This window comes from Chelonoidis abingdonii, chromosome 19 (assembly GCF_003597395.2).
Source record: "Chelonoidis abingdonii isolate Lonesome George chromosome 19, CheloAbing_2.0, whole genome shotgun sequence".
NCBI classification, from domain to species: domain Eukaryota; kingdom Metazoa; phylum Chordata; order Testudines; family Testudinidae; genus Chelonoidis; species Chelonoidis abingdonii.
The window spans coordinates 30888982-30909078 of record NC_133787.1 but is presented as its reverse complement, the minus strand read 5'-3'; the positions used below and the strand labels follow the sequence as shown (position 1 = coordinate 30909078).

General features: G+C 41.0%; 1 protein-coding gene across 2 annotated transcripts in view; it reads right to left on the bottom strand.

The window, feature by feature from the left end:
* WWOX (WW domain containing oxidoreductase) overlaps positions 1-20097 on the bottom strand; it is a 660294-nt gene that overhangs the window by 130237 nt on the left and 509960 nt on the right. The window contains exon 9 of one of the 2 annotated variants that reach the window (XM_032768125.2): positions 19751-19829. The exons of the other annotated variant lie outside the window; for it this stretch is intronic. Within the exon in view, the coding sequence (XP_032624016.1) occupies positions 19806-19829 (24 nt within the window). The 3' untranslated portion in view covers positions 19751-19805. Of the gene's footprint in view, positions 1-19750; positions 19830-20097 lie in introns of those variants that run through there. 2 annotated transcript variants of the gene reach the window in all.

The following is a 20097-nucleotide window of genomic DNA, read 5'->3' as shown; positions in this document are numbered from 1 at the left end:
CATCACTGGTGCTTAAGTCCCTTAGTGCTTTTTTGTCACTGCCCCTGGACTGAATAAGTCAGAGACCTCAAACCAAGAGCATTTTCACTCTCTAGCTTTTCTGTGTTTTCTTTTAGGTTGTTGTGTATCAGCTGTTGCATTCAAAGGTAACAAGTAGGGGAGTCCCAATATTATTACAACAAAGTTCAGAAAAAAATAACAACCCCAAGGCAGCCTCACTCCAAATGTATCAACAGGCATATTTAGTTCTAAACAAATATTCAGATTACTTGTAATGGGTGTTTTCAAATTACAACAACCTTTATGAATGCTAATTCAGACATATGAAAAAGAAATATCACTACTCATCCTAAGACACGGTTTCTCAAACAGGGGTTGCCACTTCTGTAGGGAAAGCCGCTGGCGGGCCGGGCCGGTGTGTTTACCTGCCCCGTCCACAGGTCCGGCCGATCGTGGCTCCCGCTGGCCGCAGATCGCTGCTCCGGGCCAAAGGGAGTTGCTGGAAGTGGTGGTACGTCCCGAGGCCTGCACAGCTTCCAGCAACTCCCATTGGCCCAGAGCAGTGATCCACAGCCAGTGGAAGCCGCGATCAGCTGGACCTGCGAACGGGGCAGGTAAACACACCGGCCCGGCCCGCCACAGGCTTTCCCTACAGAAGCGGTGACCCCTGTTTGAGAAACCCTGTCCTAAGAGCTGAGGCACACTTCTTGGAGTGTGTTTGTGTTGTGCATCATTAAACACCCTGTACTTTACCAAAGGCAAATAGATTACCGGTACATATAGGTTAGTAGTGGGCTTCAGTGTACAGAGAGGACTATCATTCCTTTAAGGGGCTGTTTTGATATAACAACATTTCAGCTAATATGTGAATGTGGCAGCCAAGTTCTAAGAGATAATTCAGTCACATATTCAGGCCATAGTGATCATGCAAGTATACTACTGAATAGCCTAATCTGTAAAATTATTTTTTTAAAAAGATTCAGTGGAACAGAATCATGAGATCTCTCCCCCCGTGCTCTTCCTAAAGATTGGTGGATTTTATGTCGTGTTATGGGAGAATTTTGTGTTGCAGTGCAGTTATAACAACTCAGCACTGGACTCTCATTTCTACTTAATGACAACACAACCCTGGTTATCTGATTGTTATTTAGCTTTGCACAACTGCTGTTCACACTGTGCGTATGTACACACACATATATTCATATTCATTCAGGAAGCAGTGAAACAGGACTCACTGTTGTAAGCATGTTTGTTGTTTCGTGACATCTGCTTTTGGCCATTCGGCTCCCATTCCGCTATTTTTAATTGCCTTTAGTCTGTCTCAAGGCCTGACTTAAAATGCTACCCCCTATAGTTCAGTTCCACCTTGAAAAGATGGTTCTTCAGGTCTTAAATCACCAGCATGACTGAAATATATCATGTCAGGCCCAAGACAGTTGACAGACTAGACAAAGAGAATTGGCAGGCCACCATTTGCCATAGGAGAGTCTCTGGGGAAAATATGGGATTTTTGACACTCATTTTTTTGAAAGTCACTGAAATATGCGAAAAATATGGATTTTGACACCCTTAGAAAAAGGCAGTGAAACATCTGAACTGCCTCAGATACTGCTCTGAAGACTACAAGGTAATGAAACACACTGTCTCCCAGGAAGGCAGTCTCACATGAGCTGGGAGGGATATGATATATCATGCTAAGTTTCTACTTTTCCATATTTATTTTTCTTAAACAGGAACCATCACAGGGCATGCAATAAATATTTTTCACCAGATGTTTCTAATAAAAGCCACTGACTTGTCAGCTCACCTTTGCTGCCTATGGCGATGCACTTCAGGTGGTGATGATGCATGCTACAGTGCTCTGTGCATAAAAAACATTATTTAGCATAAACCAGACCCACCTCTAATAATGTAAACTCTATTGCCAAATTAAGGTTAGAAGCTGCCATACTAACCGTGTATCCCAATATCATATTCCGGAAAGATACAGCTGTAAAGAGAATGAAAAATTGTCTGGTTTTGCAGGTTAAGTGACATATATACTTCACCACACACAAATTCCAACTAACCAGGGTTTCTGCAGGGCTCAGAATCCACACTCTTCCTCCAATCCACAGGTGTGTTGAGGAGCTGCAGTCCAGCTACTCTACAGCTACTATTCATGCTTCTGGGCAGGAACTTTAGCTGTTACACCTCGCTGCCCCATAAGAAGGGTTCTGAGCCACTGAATCTGTGAATGCATGTATTTAAGGGCCCCTCCCCTGGCTCAGTTCTAATGCTCCCTTCTGTACTCACTTATTTAGGAAAAGAGCAGATCATCTATCATAGGTGACGGAACTAGGATGCTGCTGTACTCCTGCCTTGAAGTAGTAATGACAACCTAAATACATGGTTTACGCCTTCAGCACCCCACTATAAAATTCTTCCAGCAACACTGTCACCTATGGAGTTCTACATGGGTACACAGCAACACAAAGAGCCTTAAAAGGCTGACCCCAGGTGGATGCATTTCATCTGCTAGGCACTTAAGGAGCCTAAACTCCTGGGAGCATGTGGTGAGAAGGAATAAATAGATTAGCCAATATACCTGGTATTGATCTGTATCTTTTTAGTTTCCAGTTCCAGAGATACAAGTTACTATCTGCAACAGGAAAGGATTTTAAAGTGTTGCATCTTTACAGTACTCTGTTAGTCTCACAAAAGAAATTGCTATTCATCTCTCTCTTTTCAGAGCGATGGTGACTGTTTCTATGCTATGGGCTAGTCTACACTTGAAATGCTGTAGCGGCACAACTACAGCTGCAGGTTCTCCCATCGATGTAGGTAATCCACCTCCCAAAGAGGTGGTAGCTAGATTGATGGAAGATTTATTTTGTCAACCTAGCGCTGTTTATACTGGTGATTAGGTCAATTTAACTAAGCCACTCAGGAAAGTGGCTTTTTCACGCTGCTGAGCAACATAGGCTAAGCCGATTTAATTTTCTAATATAGACCAGGCCTATAAAAACATGCCTCATGTAAGGATCCAGTAGTTCCCTCTTTGCAAAAATTTGGAACAAATCTCCAAAGGTACGTGATAAGCTGGTGAACATTTAACATGGCTACCAGTTCAACCAGATTTCTTATTTTTTATTTATTTATACATTAATTTAATCTTTCCCTCAGAATGCTCTTAGAAGTTGTGAGGAGATTGTGCTGGGAAGTTTACTCCATTTTGCAGTAGGGACAAGAGGCAACACAGATTCACAGGAGGTTAGTTCTCCAGTTTACAAAATTACTATTGAGGTATATTGTTTGCTAATAAATATAAACCAGCAAGAAAATACAAATAAAACTGGAAACTGCGAGAAAGAAATGTGTGGGGTTCCCTCTTCCTCCATGACAAGGACTGAGATAATAGAAAATACACTTTTGTTGATGTGTGACTACAGATCTGTTATACGGTAAAAGTAACACTTCATAAACCCACTAACACTAAACAACTAATCACTAACACAACTGGCCATCACATAGCAATTGCCAGTAAAGGACTTCTGTGGAAAAGGTTGAAAATCTTTCACACTTGACATAGCCCAGTGATTCACTAAACCTGGCACTACTTTCCCAGATAGAGACCGACATCTTTACTAGCTAAAAACCCTAACTGCTAAGCGAGGCAAGTCAGATGATCACTTGGTCCCTGGTGGCCACAGTAGAATTGACAGCCTTTAAATTATTGCCTGAGAAGCGTAACACATGCCATCTGACAAAAAAATGAGAGGGGGAAAAAACCCTCCAGATTGTGTAACATCATCCATTCCTCCAAGGGGATGATATGTTTCAGCCTTTCGTGTCTTTAGCCCAAGAAACCAAATAAAAATATATGACTACAAACAAGCTGCAAACAGTTCCATATCTATTATACAACTGAAATCATAAGGAATGAACTTGCTGAAATAACAAATGAACTTGCAATTGCTTTGCTTCAGATAACTCCCATATGTTTTTTAGATATGTTTGGAAAGACAACTTTTTTATATTAATAAATACCATGTGACATTCAATTCCCGTCCATTGAGGACTGGGCCCAGTCACAGCTAAAAGCTTTCCCTACTTAGAATATGAATGGAGAACAACACCGCACAAATTGGAAAAATAAAATAAATGTTTACAGTTATAGGAATATGCAAATATGCTGCCTGGTCTCCTAAATGACCTTGCCATACTCCTAGAAACTTTGAATTCCTTCATCTGTGACTGCATGTTATGAGGGGGCAGAATGTGGAGAGGAGGGGCAAAGGAAAAATACTTTCCAGGAGCAAGAAAAGGGTTATCAGAGTTGCAGACATTCAATATTCTATACTTGTTTTACCTGGGTGAGAAGTAGCAGCACTTAGGGGTTTGGAACGGTCCCATATGAGGAGAGATTGAAGAGGCTAGGAGTTTTCAGCTTGGAAAAGAGAAGACTAAGGGGGGATATGATAGAGGCATATAAAATCATGAGTGGTGTGGAGAAAGTGAATAAGGAAAAGTTATTTACTTGTTCCCATAATATAAGAAGTAGAGGGCACCAAATGAAATTAATGAGCAGCAGGTTTAAAACAAATAAAAGGAAGTTCTTCACACAGCGCACACTCAACCTGTGGAACTCCTTGCCTGAGGAGGTTGTGAAGGCTAGGACTATAACAGGGTTTAAAAGAGAACTGAATAAATTCATGGAGGTTAAGTCCATTAATGGCTATTAGCAAGGATGGGTAAGGAATGGTGTCCCTAGCCTATGTCTGTCAGAGGGTGGAGATGGACGGCAGGAGAGAGATTATTTGATCATTGCCTATTAGGTTCACTCCCTCTGGGGCACGTGGCATTGGCCACTGTCAGCAGGCAGGATGGACCCTTTGTCTGACCCAGTATGGCCATTCTTATGTTTTACAGATTTCCCAATGGATCCATAAATGTATTATTAAGCAGTTGAAGGGCTGGAAGTTATACTGATTCTTATTGCATAATGACATAAAATAAGGTTGTGTTATACTTTGTAGACTAGTGTTTTAAAGTTGTGAGAACTTGCCTCCAATTAAAAAACAACAACATTTTTAATAGTGAAGAGTTCCCCATCCCTCTAAGGGGGACACATTTTCTCACAGTGAATGTGGAGTTTTTCAATCCCTTTCCCCATGTTCCACAGGCCCATTTAGGGATGGAAGCTTGAGAAATTGACTTACTCCCAGAAACTATGTCAGCCAGCACTTCCTCTAGTATAATGGTGGTAGATTTGAAAACAGTGCTTGAGAAATATGTGCACTTATCACACGTCCTCTTCTTGAGATTTGTGCATGTATACCTTTAAGAGCTTACTCTATGGCAAGGGTTCTCAACCTTTTTCTTTCTGAGCCCCTACCCCCGCAAAATGCTATAAATGCTCCACGGACCACAAGTGGTTTTCATCTTATAAAAGCCAGGGCTGGTGTTAGCGGGTAGCAAGCAGGGCAGTTGCCCGGGAACCCATGCCACAGGGCCCCCTGTGAAGCTAAGTTGTTCAGGCTTTGGCTTCAGCTCCTGGTGGTGGTGCTCAGGGCCCGGGGCTTCAGCTCTCTGCCCTGGGCCTCAGGGAGTCTAACACTGGCCCTGCTCGGTGGACCCCCTGAAACCTGTTTGAGGCCACCTATGGGGCCCCGGACTGCTAGTTGAGAACCACTGCTCTATGGAGCACTCCTATTGGCTCATAAAGTGTGCCTTTGTAGATTAATCACTTTATGGCCAAACTCAGCAAAGGGGTTAAATCAGAGGATTGGATGGTCTTTCAGCCGCAGGTGCTTAGAACTCATCAGCAACCAAAACCACCTCTGATAATTGTTTGGGGGGGCCTACATGACAAGGGCAGTCTCAGTGTAATTCTTTGTGGACTGGTGAACACACAACACCATAAACACCATTGCAATTGATAGTGCCTTGCATTCTTTGTTTCCAGTTTCAGCAGAGAGGTCATGGATTGCGAATTATCCTTTCACCACCAAGTGGTGGCCCTTCCTGGCCAGGATTGATGAACACTGACAAAGCCCCATGGAAGAACCTTGAACTGCTGTTACTCATGGGGGAAAACAATGACTTAGTTGTTCAAGCCTGTCAGTCTGAAAGCAAGAGAAGCAAACAAAATAAAACAATAACCTTCCTAGTATTGTACAGTTCCCTAGACGCTTAATGACACTAACGACACTTTGTTCATTGCCAAAGTTAAAGCAAACATTAAAGTAACACTTTGCTCAACACAGCTGCCAGTTTGATCCTCCCTTAAAAGTTTATTTTAACTCTATGCTGGACCATAACAGTTAATCTAATCTTAAAAAGAGAGATTCAGCTATGTTCTGAAATATTTAACCATATAACCCAAAACTTCAGCTGAAGCCCTCTTCTTCAACAGGCTCAAAACCAGAGTTAATAAAAATGGCGTGAAACTGGTAGGGGTAATGGGTGTGTGGGAGGGAGGCATTTATTTAAAGCCTGTGCTGAGCTGATTCATGACAATAACTCTTTTCTTTTTAAATGTCACTGCCACGGATGACTGGTCCAACGTGTGCGATCTAGTTTCATCACAGTGTTTAGTGCACATGTCCATCATGCAGCATGCGACTGTGTAGAGATACTCTTGAGTATTCATTTCCCTTGGTGTCATTGAATTGCATAGGAGGAGCAGTTTTTATGCTATCTTTTTTTGAGAAACAATCTGAAATTGGTCTTTGTACTGCGCATGCAGTACACGAATAAACATTAAATGATGGTTAGGCAGGACTCTCATTGGGCCACTGCATCAATAAGATCTGGAAAATGGAACACACATCCTTGCAAAATCTTTTCATTGCTTTAAAACTGCATGAACAGCCTATTTGAAATATCAGGAAAAGAGATGCTATAAAACTATGGAGAAGAAAATCACAAGATCATTAGTATTGCGCATTAGTTTTTATGATCTTTGAAAAGCACCTTTTGAAAGAGACAGTATGACGTTAAGGTATTATTTTATTGTCTGTTCACCACTATCCAGTTGTAGCAAAATTAAATAGGAACAGTCTGATACCGGATCAACTGTTCTTAGTATTAGCTGGGGTGTGTGCGTGGGGGGGGATGTTAAACTCCAGACACCAGAATCTATACAGTAGAACATTATCACAATTCTAAATGATGCAAATACTCTGGGTCTCCAACGTTTTTATTATTTTCTGACACAAAAGAAGACACTGTGCTGTAAACATGTCTAGTTACTGTATTAACCATGGTAGCCTTGTTTTAGAATCTCTAAGCCAGATCTATGACACTTTTCGGGATGTGTTGTGCAGCTCAAGCAAAGAAAAGCAGCTGAAGAAGTGCCATAAAGGGGCAGCCAGGAACTCTCTTTATATAGAATAATTTTCAGGTGACGTAAAGTCAGTCATCTCTACATCAGCATTTCTGGAGTTGTTTGAAATAGGGACATATTAAAGATAGGTTAAGCGCTAGATGAGGCAAGGCCCGAGCATGCTGCATTGCAGCAATCCTTGCCAGCGGAAAGGTTCTGTGAAAGCCATTACAAGACACAAGTTAGAGAAGGCTTTGGGCTGCTCTAATTTGTTCTAGGCACTGCTTTGATCCATGCCAGTCACAGGATCGGGGTCAGGGGGGAGAAGGAGAACACGAGGATGAAAAACTGGCTTTCCCCTCCCACAGCTGCACTGTGTTCTGCCCTGGAGCAGCAGAGCGTTTAGTTTTTCGTATCCACAATGTTAGTCCAATGTTTCTTAACAGTTTAGTGGGCTATTGAGATTTTATTGATGCTGGACACCAGCAATTTCAACTTTACCCCTTCAGCTGATTCATTCGGTCAGGGCCGGCGCTTTCATTTAGGCGGCCTAGGCAATCGCCTAGGGCGCCAGGATTATTGGGGGTGGCATTTCCGGAGGGGGCAGCAGGCGGCTCCGGTGGACCTACTGTAGTTGTGCCTGCGGAGGGTCCGCTGGTCCGCGGCTCTGGTGGAGCTGCCGCAGTCGTGGCTGTGGACGGTCGGCTGCTCGCGCAGCTCCGGTGGACCTCCCGCAGGCACGACTGCGGCAGCTCCACCGGAGCCATGGGACCAGCGCACGGGGCGGCGAAATTGCTGTCTGCCTAAGGCGCTAAAACCCCTAGCGCCGGTCCTGCATTTGGTCCTTCTAAAAAGATGACGAGAAGGTGGAGGAGGTAATATATTTTATTGGACCAACATCTGTAAAATAAAAATAAAAGATATTACCACCTCCACCCTGTCTCTCTAATATCCTAGGTCCAACACAGCTATAGCAACACTGCAAACAAAAAAATAAGAAGTTGGTTTGCCATCAGGTTAAAACACTTTTAATAATGGTAAATAAATCTGATTGTGAATAAGGATGGCTATAATGGGGGTGGGGTCTGACAGAATCACTGCACGGCCAGCTTTGCACATTTTTAAAAGGTTGATATTTTTAGGCTTCTTTTCATGTTTCCTGATTTGACAAGAACAGCCCTTTTTGAAAATCTAATTGCTTTTAAACTTCTCAGTAGCTTACTGAACCACATTAAGAAAAGATATCTGGTTTTTACAAATACATACTGTACTAATCTAACAAAACAATGTAGAGTCCATACACTAGACAGTCCCCACAGAAAAATATCTTAACACTGAAATGTCCTAGATGCACTAATGCCAAATGAATAATGCAGCAAATCAGAGCTTGCTATATTAAGGGTGATAATATCATTGCCTTTGCCCATAGCCTTTCTGCCATTGTATATTCCTAACTTTTACTTCAAAATTCTCAGGTCAGTTGAAAGCTCTAACAACCATAACACCACTAATACTTCTCATCACTAGCACTTTTCAGCCATAGTTCTCAAAGTAGTTTACAAAGGTGAGTTAGCATTATTATCCCCATAGCACTGTATTAATATCAATAATCAAAACCAAAAATTGATATTTGCGTACCTATCTATTCATTTCTAAGATTTAGGATACATTGTTTTGATTTGAATCACACAGCAAAAGGAGCAGCAATATTCTCAATGGAATTCCGTTGGGTACTTGTTTCTGAAATCGAAGAGCACACATTTCTGGGCAAACAAGGTAATTCAGAAAATAAGGTCTCTTGACATAGTGCACTGTGATGCAGCCGGATATGGTTGTGCAGAACTCCCACTGTAGAGAGTGGGAGTTTTTCCTGAATAAAGTCTGCAGGATCTGGCCCAATGCCTTTCAGTTGAGAAAATCTGGATCTGATTCACTACTGCATTACTGCAGCATTTCTCTATTGCAATCCATGGAGTTACAGCAGCCTAAAACTGGAATATTGCAGGGGTGAGTCCAGCCCCATAAATTTCATCCATCTCTTCTATATTAAAGAAAGCAAGGGATAAAAATCAGTATGCATGTTTCATTCCTCAACTATTATTTCACCAATAACCAGGTAGTAGTGTAAGTTTCACGGTCAAAGGCTGCTAAATTAGACCTACTGGAAAATGAGCCCAGGTAGGAGAAGATAGTCCTTCCTCCATACCTCTTATGAATGACTCATCTTCGATGGTAACTCTAATTTTATTTCATAACATCTCTCTGCATGAACATTATTCATGTCTTTTTACCGGTTTTTCCCTTCACACAGGAGATTACCATTAATTTAAGTAAGCTGAGAATCAGTTTAAATAGATGGATTCTGTTACTCTCCTCTGCAGTTTATTATATAAGTAGTTTACTGCAGTGAAGTCATTATGTTGAGTACAACTACCAAATGCCTTCTATTTGTTATACTTCTAAACCAGTGTACAACCACCTTCCTCCCAACACATAATCACTGCTATATCACATCTTCACTTCTACCATTTGTTTTCACTTGACATTTCTCTTCTCTTCTGTGTAATATACTGTAGTTTATCACATAAGTGATTTATTACAGGAACCTTACTGTATGAGGGGCAAAACTTGTTTAAAATAAAACCAACAGCTAGAACAATCCCTTAGGGCAAAATGTACTTTTGCTTAATTTCTCTTCTGTGTATTACACACTATATAATTGCTTAAAACAGAAGCTGCTCATACAAATTTTGCTTGGCACCAAATATCTGGCTTCAGAGAGTACACTCGAGTTACATGCTGTGTTTTGCTACATATCCATTGCACCCCCTAAAGTAACTCAAAGAGGTCACTTATAGAAATACTCTGAACTGCCTAAAATAAATCAGTTAGTAAGTAAACCTCAGTGTTTTGCTAAAGGATATATAAAACAAGCCACAGTATTGCTAAAGGACATTTCATACACGCATGGATTTTGCATTCCTTGCCACCTTTTTTACAATGCACTACATAACGTCAGAGAACCACAGACATTAGATGTGGAAAAGATCTGTTACATCACTTAGCCTATCCAAATGCCAGTTGGGGATTGTTTCCTTCATTTCCTAATGTTTTGACAAGTCTAGTTTTAAATGTACAATATGCCAAGTAGTGAGGTTTCCACTACTTTCCTCAGGGAAATATATTTATATGACACCTTTCATCCCAAAAGATCTCGAAGTGTTTTATGAAATATGCATACAAATCAATTCCCCACTGGAGTAAAGTCACTTATGAGATATAGGGTGGCAGCCAGGGAGAAAATGATGCATAGTACATTGCAAAATTATGAGAGAAAAATTTCTGCCTAAGGACAACGTCACAAACCTTCACACTTATGAAAAGTGATAGGGAATCATAAAGGTCCACAGAAAGCAAACAGGAACTTGTTTTTCAAGTAATCTTCCGAATGCTCCCCACACAGTAAACTGCATGGAACCCAAATTAGCTACCTTAAAAAGGAGAAGAACTTAGTCAACTCTGGTGGCATTTGAACATTTGGTTCCAAAAAGTTGAGGTAATTCAACCCTACTGATTAAACCACAAAGCCACCCCCCTCCAACAGATTAATCATGGAATGCTGACATATTCTGGAAACATCTATTGTGAAACATGTTGGTCTCCTTGGAGTAGATTGTTACATTGCAGTATCTTCTTTATAGGGCTGAATATTGACCTAATCGTGGCAGACATTGTGCCCCATTGTGGATGGGCTAATATGGTGAGAATAAACCTTCAAAGAATCTCTTAGTGACACCAGTCCATGTTCATGGGGAGAAACTGCTGCAGATTTTATTCTGAATCTGCCTTCCCTACATTCATTTCTGGGTGTGAGAGTTGTTTTCAGAATTTCAATCCTCTAGCACATGATCGGTGTTCAACCAGGAGATAGTCTCATAAATGGGGCATGAGTTACGTGTGTACTTGATTAAAAGCACCTTGCTTTGACTGGCAAATAGACCTTGCTTCTTAGATACCTTCTCCTGGATACACTCAGACTGTTATCTCAACTGGACTAAGATACTTTGAAACATATTTATGTTATTCAGGAAGACCTGAGTCACAGTAATTATTCTGAAAGATATTTCCACAATAGATTACCACAGAAAACGTCTTCTGTGAGTGTTATCTATGACACCTAGGTAAAGGTCACTTTCTGTAACCATGACCACTGTCGCAAGACAGGATTCTAGGCTAGATGGACCTTTGGTCTGACCCAGTATGGCCGTTCTTATGTTCTTAACCTCTCTTTTGGGCGTCTCTTAGTCAGGCTATTTACTGTCACCAAGAGGTTGGGACTGTAATGTTTTCTGTCTTGTTCCATGCATGTTAGTCAAGTGAAAAGAATCTTACATACCTGCTTATGCTAATATACCTGCTCCCTCAGGCAGCAGTATAACATGTCACAAGCTAACTGTGGCATGGTACAAATGCACCCTATAACCACAAACCAGGTGTGTCACATTCTTAGCTCTTCAGAGCTGTTCACATAGCATTTACTTAAAGTGGAGAAGGTAAAATCTTCTGTTGTAGACAAAATTTAGCAGTTGTGTGTTAATGTTCAATAGTGACATTAATAACCACTGTCCTCATCTGGCTCATCATCGTGGCCTGTGTTTGTAAGGGAAAAATGGCAAGTCATTTGATTCTGTGTCACTCAATTTTTGTGTGCTGAACTATGCTTTGTTCATTTCTAAGTACTGGTATAAGGAACATGGGTGTAATTTCTTTGGGTTTTGTAAGTTGGAGAACTGTTGCATTTTTCATAAGTTGTCAACTTAACACTGCAGACACAATTAATGCAATTCCCAAATATCTGCATTTGTTGGCCTGCTGGCATCAGTAATGGGCTGCATTAGAAATGCACAGGCAGACAGATAACTCATCTTTTTCCTATAGCTTAGCTCAGCTCTTCCCATGTCTCCTCTCAGCAATGAGGTAATATTGGCAGATGATGAATATTGATCATTACCACAAAGCCCCCCCAAACTCCGTTTTCCTCTCCTGGCCCAGATTTCAAAAGCCCAGTCAAATATTTCCAGGGGGCGTGGGGTAGTATTTTTTTACAGTCACAATGTAACATGCTTCCTTAAGTTGCAGTGTGTCTGCCTGTCTATCTAAAAAAAGAGTGAATGAATGTTGGATTCATATCCTTAAGTGATATACTGATTCATGATATGAGAGCAGATTATATGGTCACAGGCGCACAAAGGGTGGCAACTTCACTATCAGACAAAATAGCTCAAACACAATATGCTGAACACTGAAAACCAGGAAGTATACTGTACACTAGGTTTGGAAAAGAGCATGCTGCATAGTAAGTATCCTAACAGGATATAGCAGTTTACTTGCTTGAGAACACCAGCATCCTCCCATTTTTAATCCTGACAATGATCCCTACATATTAAAGTCAATAAAAAACAAAAATAAAACAAACAACCAGATGACTATGCCACAGTGCTGTATTTTAAGCTTCTTGTATGATGGCAGTACCACAGGTGATATGTTAGGAGTTACATAGCAATGTAAACTATGGCTCCTTTAGTGAAGGGTTACAACATCTTCAATGAAATGGGACTAGGCCCATTATATACCATAGAAGGAGACAACAGTCATATAAATATCTCCATCCTTTCTATCTAGTTATTTATTCATATATTTTGGCTCAAAAGATTCTTTGATCAAATGTTTATATCAATGACCTTGACAAGGCCAATCAAGCCAATGTTATGTTGACTTTGAAACCTGACAGCCAGTTCTACAACCATTTATGACATTGAAATGGGAAGCCAGTGCCAAAGCAGCATATTTAAGCCAAGAGCTGCCAGAAATCACATACTCCTCTCTTAAAGTAACTGAAGTCCAAGGATTTGGAACACAAGAGAAATGTTGTTCCGGTAGCACCAGCTGATGTTATACCTTCTAATAATGCCTACCCAATACATATATCTGCACAATACCAGTACGGAGGAAGATTCAGCAGCATATATATCATATGAGCCTTGCATTGTTGTTTGCACTGTTAAATACGGAAAGGTTCAAGAGGTTGTGAAACACCCCACTTTGTACACATTATTCGGTGTTGCCGCTCTATATGCTTGTGTCATACATGGTCTCACCAATTTTGTTTTAGAATTGGGAGAAACTCTACTTTTTTCTGAGTGCAGAAAATCATTATGGCTCTTGAAAAACAGTCACTGGAAATTGTGTTATCTCCCTTTCCTCCCTCTTCCAAAGGATTTTATATCTGTGATGGGCTCAAACTTCAATAATCTCGAGTGGAAAACTCTTGAATCCTTCCCTGATCAAGGGATTGTTGTATTTCTTTCTGCCTTTGAGGAATTTCACAGTGGATGAACTCTCTGAGGAGGGTGGGAGGAGGAACAAGTTTTGCTACTTTACCTATATTTTGTCAGATAAAATAATTTGCTTTATATGTTTTTGAACCAACATGGACTTTCTCATTACTTGTATCTGAATGGCAAACGTCAGTTCACTGCCTGCCAAATTAAAATGTAACTCCTTGAAAGCTTCTGTGAACTGCTTCTTTAGCCAGCACAATGTCCATAAACACCCTCCTGCAATTCAAAGAGATCTTTTTAATAAAATTAACAAAGCTGTCAAAGAAGTATAAATGCAAAATCATTTTAAAAAATATCACAAAATTTCAGAAGCCTTTTGCAACATTTTACAATTGTATTTGCATACAACTGCAGGTCTCCTTTGCACTTGCAATGATGATCCTTTCAATTTGCATTTAAAAGACAGTAAATTGCAGGGTTCATAAACATTTTTATCCTGATTTATTGAAGACTAGAATGTCACTCTTGTTCTTCACACTTTAGCAGTCCTGGGAATCAGCTGCAGGGTTGTATGTGTAATCTTGCTTTGCCCATAAACTATACAAGAACAAGCCAGTTCTGATTTTTCTTCTTTAAAAGATTTATGGCAACATTTTACATCTATATTTATCTTTCACTTATAATATGACCTATTTTATTCAGCCTCCAAGTTAAAACCAGGTTTCTATAATGCATAAAGTACTTGGCTTGCAAATTAGAACTGTTTAAAGGCAGGTTTCCATTATACCAATGAACAAAGGATTCTCTCCCCAGCCCAAATGCAAAAAAAATAAAAAAATAAAAATAAAAATAAATCCAGAGACAATAGGTTTTATTTGACCAACAGAGAACTTCGCCATGCAAGAAGGTAGGGTTCTATATTTTTATTTAAAAACAAAAGCCAACCCTTTCCTCCCCCTCCTGCTCCCCCCCCCCCCCCAAAAGCTTTAGGTTTTGGACATTCTAAAGGTTGCACTTCTTGAAAGACAAAAGGAGAGTTGCAGTTGGGCCTCTAGCAGTCCCCTCCTCCTCCTCAGGCAGCAAAGTCATAAAAGAAGGTAAACAGTGCCAAGAAGTGTTGTTTATAAGGGCAAGGTGATCTTTCCTGCATCCCAGTGAAGTTTTCCCAGAGGGAATCTACAAACCTCCCTCCACAAATAGCATATAAAAGGGGAGGGGGGCAACTTGCACCTCATTTGCCCTTCCAATGACCAAGAGCAGGTATTTCTTTCTACTTTTTTCACATTACAATAATGGCTTCACAGCTCTTGAAAAGAGCGCTAGTGCAACAGCAAATGGTGCATGACACGCTGAAGCCCTGGTCTTTGTCACAACAGCTCCGCTCCAAAGAAAGTCCTTCCTTACCTTCTTTTCCTTGCCATTAACTGTGATGAAATGAGTTTTTCCCCCTCTTGATTCCCCCCCCGTCTATTACAGTCTGACCTGATTGCACTTATGCACAGATTATTTCATATAAGACATCCTTTTATTCAGGTTTGCAAGTTCATGCCTGCAAGGTTATCTCTTCACAAAGCAACACCTCATTCCTTGTATTCATTTTTTTTTTTTTGAAATCTGATCTCATTGATAAGAACAAGACCATTCACATTGCATTTGTCTGATAAGTAGCTCCATGCTGGAGTAATAATTTTTTGCGACTATTGTCAGGGCTCCAGTTAAAATACATCAACCGATAAAAATGCAAGTATTGTAAAAATAACCTTTGCATCAAAAGTGTTGGCCCAACATTTTTTTTTCAAGGCACATTATGTCCTTCTCCTTAATAGCAATTTATTAGAGCTGCAGCAAGATGCCTTTTTCAAAATTTTAAGCATTATTTTAAAATGTTATCCCTTTTCCAGAGTTGTCATTGGTAGCACTGTACTTGAAAGGGAATAAATATGTAGAGGATCAATGTTCCACTGATTGTTTGAATTAGGTTTTGATTAATTTTAATCAAACGCTTTACTCAATTTTGATATGCAACCATTTCCAGCCATAATAAACAAATGAATCATGTCAAGAGGACTTTAACACTTTGAACAGCAGCACAACAACATAGTATATGCGACCTGACATTAATGAGACTTTAGGATCACCAGGAAGCTGATAATATTTAAGTCTGTTGCAAGAGAAATCTCTATCCACAGTGCAGCTGTGCTAAAAATGATTGAGCAGTCGGTTCTGTGTGAGCAGAACACACACACACACAAGGTCAAAGCAGCAGGATGGAAGAAGAAAGAACAAAAAGCCATCGATAGACTAGCCTTTAGCAACACTTTGTGACAAAGAGTTGTAAAAAAACAAACATGGGATTTAGCTGGGAGAGCATGCAAACGTGTTATATAAATATTAGCAAAAGGCAGATGCTAGAACCACAGCCCTCCTTGTAGCACAAAGAAGCCAGTGCCCAAACTAAAAGACAGCAAAGGTCTCACAGGCAGTGTGCTGAACTGAACAGCACAGAACCCTGTCTCTGTCTCTGAGAGAGGCCCCGGTACACCCAGGCCTGCAGCTGATAACACTGTAATAGTCCTCCTTTGAGGACTGGGGCTCCTGTGTGCTGATTACTCATTTATCACACCTGGCAGCCCTGCTGAACTATAATTACTCTTCTCTTATCCTGCTGCACTGTCATGTCCGAGAGGAGAAGAGAGGCAAAGGCTCCTGCTAATGACACATTACCCTCTTGACAAGCACTTGAAGGTTTTATTGTAAATATTCAAGATATAAAACATCTGAGATTCCCTTTTTAATTATAAAAAGCAATTTTCAGTGCCTCCCATCCCCCCACCCCAAATAGTAAAGTTTAGGCACTGCTATCCTCTGCTCACTGCAAACACACTGATTTTTCTTTGTTGCGTTAACTCATTGCTCAGAGGTAACTTCGGTATCTGAGGGAACTTATCACCCAGAATGCTTGGGAAATATGTCATTTGAACACACATCCCTCTCTCATGAAAGTTCCATTTTCACCCCCAGAAGAGGGGGAAGTGCATTTATCTGAAAAAATTATAAATGAAAAAAGCACAGAATAAAGCACAAAATGGATAAAGAGTGAGCTATTTATTGCATGATTTTTAGAAGATGAGCCTTCCGAAATGAAACATTACAAATGTATATGTTCTTATTGGAAATGCAGCCTTAGTATTTGTAGCTCCCTAAACTGCTGGGAGGGGGGCATGAAGCCCTGGAATAATGATCCCACTATCAGACAGGGAGTGGTCAGGATCTGTAGAGATTACAGAGAGCCCCCCAAAGTGGGGCTCCTAAACATTCACTTGCAGTGTATGTGTTTAAAGCCAGTCTGGGTTATATCCTCACTAAGTACTTATATATTGTGATGAGAGAATCTGCCCACTATTTTAGTAATAATCAGAGTTCATTTATTCACCATCTCCTAGAAGGCTGATTGCCTTTTTCCAGAGGGGGAACATGCCTAGACATCTTTATTGGGCCACTTTGAAGCCCATCTGCTGATGTGATTTTTTCCATTTAGCTTTTCCTTTGCTTAACTATTAGATTGCCATATAGGAACGTGAGTGTCCTTCTATAACATTCATCTGAGTGATGGGAGGAAAATACAGAAAAGCCCAGCAGCCAAACATTTAATATCATCTCTAAAAGTGCTAGAAAAAAAATCGAAATACATAATTGACAGAGAATAGCCCCTTGGGATGAATGCACATAACTGACACCTAATCTTAACACTCAAATCGTATCTGATACACCTGTAGTTTATGTCCAGGTAGAAATGTTAGGCCTCCAGATTTAACTGTGTTCCCACATGTAAAAGACCTGGTTTAAGATTTGCCCTCACTGTTTTACAGGGCTGCTGTGAAGGCTCATATTATTATTATATAAAACCCATGATGCAGGTGTGGTGTATCCTTTTTATTTTTTTTGTACAGATCAGAGGAGTACCAGAGTGGCCTGTGTCATACTGAAGAGAGGATGTAGTGTGAGAAACTCAACACAAGGAAAACTGTTACACATTTTTGGAGGTACGTAAAATTGAAATGGATCAAGGAAGTGGTGTCCAGATCCAGATCTGGATTTACATTTAGGGCAGTGTTTGGGTCAGAGGCCAAGTCAGGGTTAGAATTCAAGTTCAATGGCACTAAAAATCCCAAAATGTTTTCAGGAGATTTCAGCCCAAGGTGGTGGAAGTCTTATGAGACCACCTCTTTTTGTGAGTTATCACATACTTTCAATTCAGAAGCTCAATATAGTCCCCCTTCTGGTCTTAGATCTCACAAGGATCAAAACACAAATCATTGCTGGCAAATTCAAATTTCCTGAAACTCAAAGGAGTTTGGATGTGAGGCTTCTGATTTGGTCATCACTAATACAAACTGGGATCTTGTTTATACATAGGAAATCTTACTACTATTGTTGAGTACATTCTCAGATGAAAAGTTATACAGTTAATACAGATGCTTTTCTATTAAAACACAAGTAGAAGTGGGTATTGGATGACCCAATAGGATTTTCCCCCACCCCTCTAATTGAAAGGATTCTCTGAAAATACATGTGCATCCTGTGTTGTCATTTCACTTCAGATAAAATGAAGAGAAAGACAAGAAAAGAAAAAAAAGTCTGAAGAACAAAAATAAAGGGTAGAAGATTCCAGGCAGGGATAGAACAAAAACTATTGTTTCATAGCATTAGAGTGTAAAAAAAGCCCATGCAATTGTATGCACAAAAACACACATATAAAATGCATGCATTAATACCGTGATTGAGCAAAAAACTGATTGCTTGCATTGGTGGGTCTAACTTGCCATTTCTAGTGCACATACCGCAAATCAGTGTGCAAATGAATTAAAAGTGCAAACTAGTCATGCAATAGTGTGAGCAGACCCTTGTGTCTAACTCTGATCTTCTTAAATGTATGGACACTACTCATTACCTACTTCCATACTGGCATACAATACTCTGGGAAACATACGGCAGTCATCAAATACTCTGGTGAACTCTGGAAATTATTTTCCCTACACCTCTTTGCCTTGAGCCCCTTACTATCTCTGCTGGCTTTCCTTTCAATTAAAGAACTTACAGGGAACAAGAGATGGAGAAGGGATATTCTGAACCAAAAACAGAGGATAATATATTCTTTTCACTATCCCTTCCAGGTGCCCACTACAAAATTGTTGTACATGAAGACTACGGATCCCAAAGACCATGATTAAAGCTAAGATTTTGTCATGGTTATTTTTAGTAAAAGTTATGGACAGATCACAGGCAATAAACAAAAAATCATGGAAGCTGTGACCTGTCTGTGACTTTTGCTGCTGTGGCTTCGTGGATTCCCCCACCACCCTGGTGGCAGGAAGCTATGGAGTTCCCCCTCCGTTCATGGTGGCTGGGAGCTTCAGGGTGACCATATTTCCCAAAGAGAAATTGGGACATTCCTGCTGCTCGCCCAAGGCATCTCCCTCCCCTCATGCGAGGCTATAGCCTGTCGCTGGAACCCTGAGGAGGGCCCCCTCAGGAGTCTGTCACCTGTCACTGGAACTTTGCAGGGGGCCCTCTGTCACTTGTCGCTGGAACCCTGCCAGGGCCCCACTGACAGGGGAGGATCTAGGTATTTTGCCACCCCAAGCATGGCAGGCAGGCTGCCTTCGGCGGCTTGCCTGCAGGAGGTCCTGGGTCCCGCGGATTCGGCAGCAGCCTGTGAGAGGTCCGCCGAAGCCACGGGACCATGGGACCCTCTGCAGGCATGCCACCAAAGGCAACCTGCCTGCCGCCCTCGCAGTGACCAGCAGAGCACCTCCTGTGGCTTGCCGCCCCAGGCACGTGCTTGGTGTGCTGGTGCCTGGAGCCACCCCTGCCCACTGGCCATCAGCTCCTGAGTTCTGCAGGCCCTGGGGCTGAAGCAGAGAATGTCACAGAAGTCTCTGGAAGTCACGGATCCCTAACTTCCATGACCTCTGTGACATAAATGTAGCCTTATCCATGATCCATACTGATCGGAGAAGTTCAAGACAGAACACTGCATACCAGTCTTTGTAGTGATCATGCTGTGTACCTCTTTATTATAGATCAAAATGGATGCAATTTGCTTCTCCTCCTCTTCCTCTCTCTATTTTTATTTCACAATCTAAATGCAGTTCTCAGTGTCGAAAGTCTGAATGGCCCTAAAATAAGAAGTTATGTGTAAGATGGACACTAGCTATTCCTGAAAGGGAAATTGATGAATTAGACATCAAAAACTAGTGTCCTGGTCTCTTGCCTAGTTGGCTTAACAAGCTTAATGCCTCTGATAGCCGTTCTGATAAGAGTAGACATGGGTTTCTTGTCAAGAACAAAGTAGCATGCGTGATTGCCGAGAAAACAGCAGAACATTACACACTGCTGTGGAAATTGCAAACATTTAATGAATTTAAACATTCTGCCAAATTGACG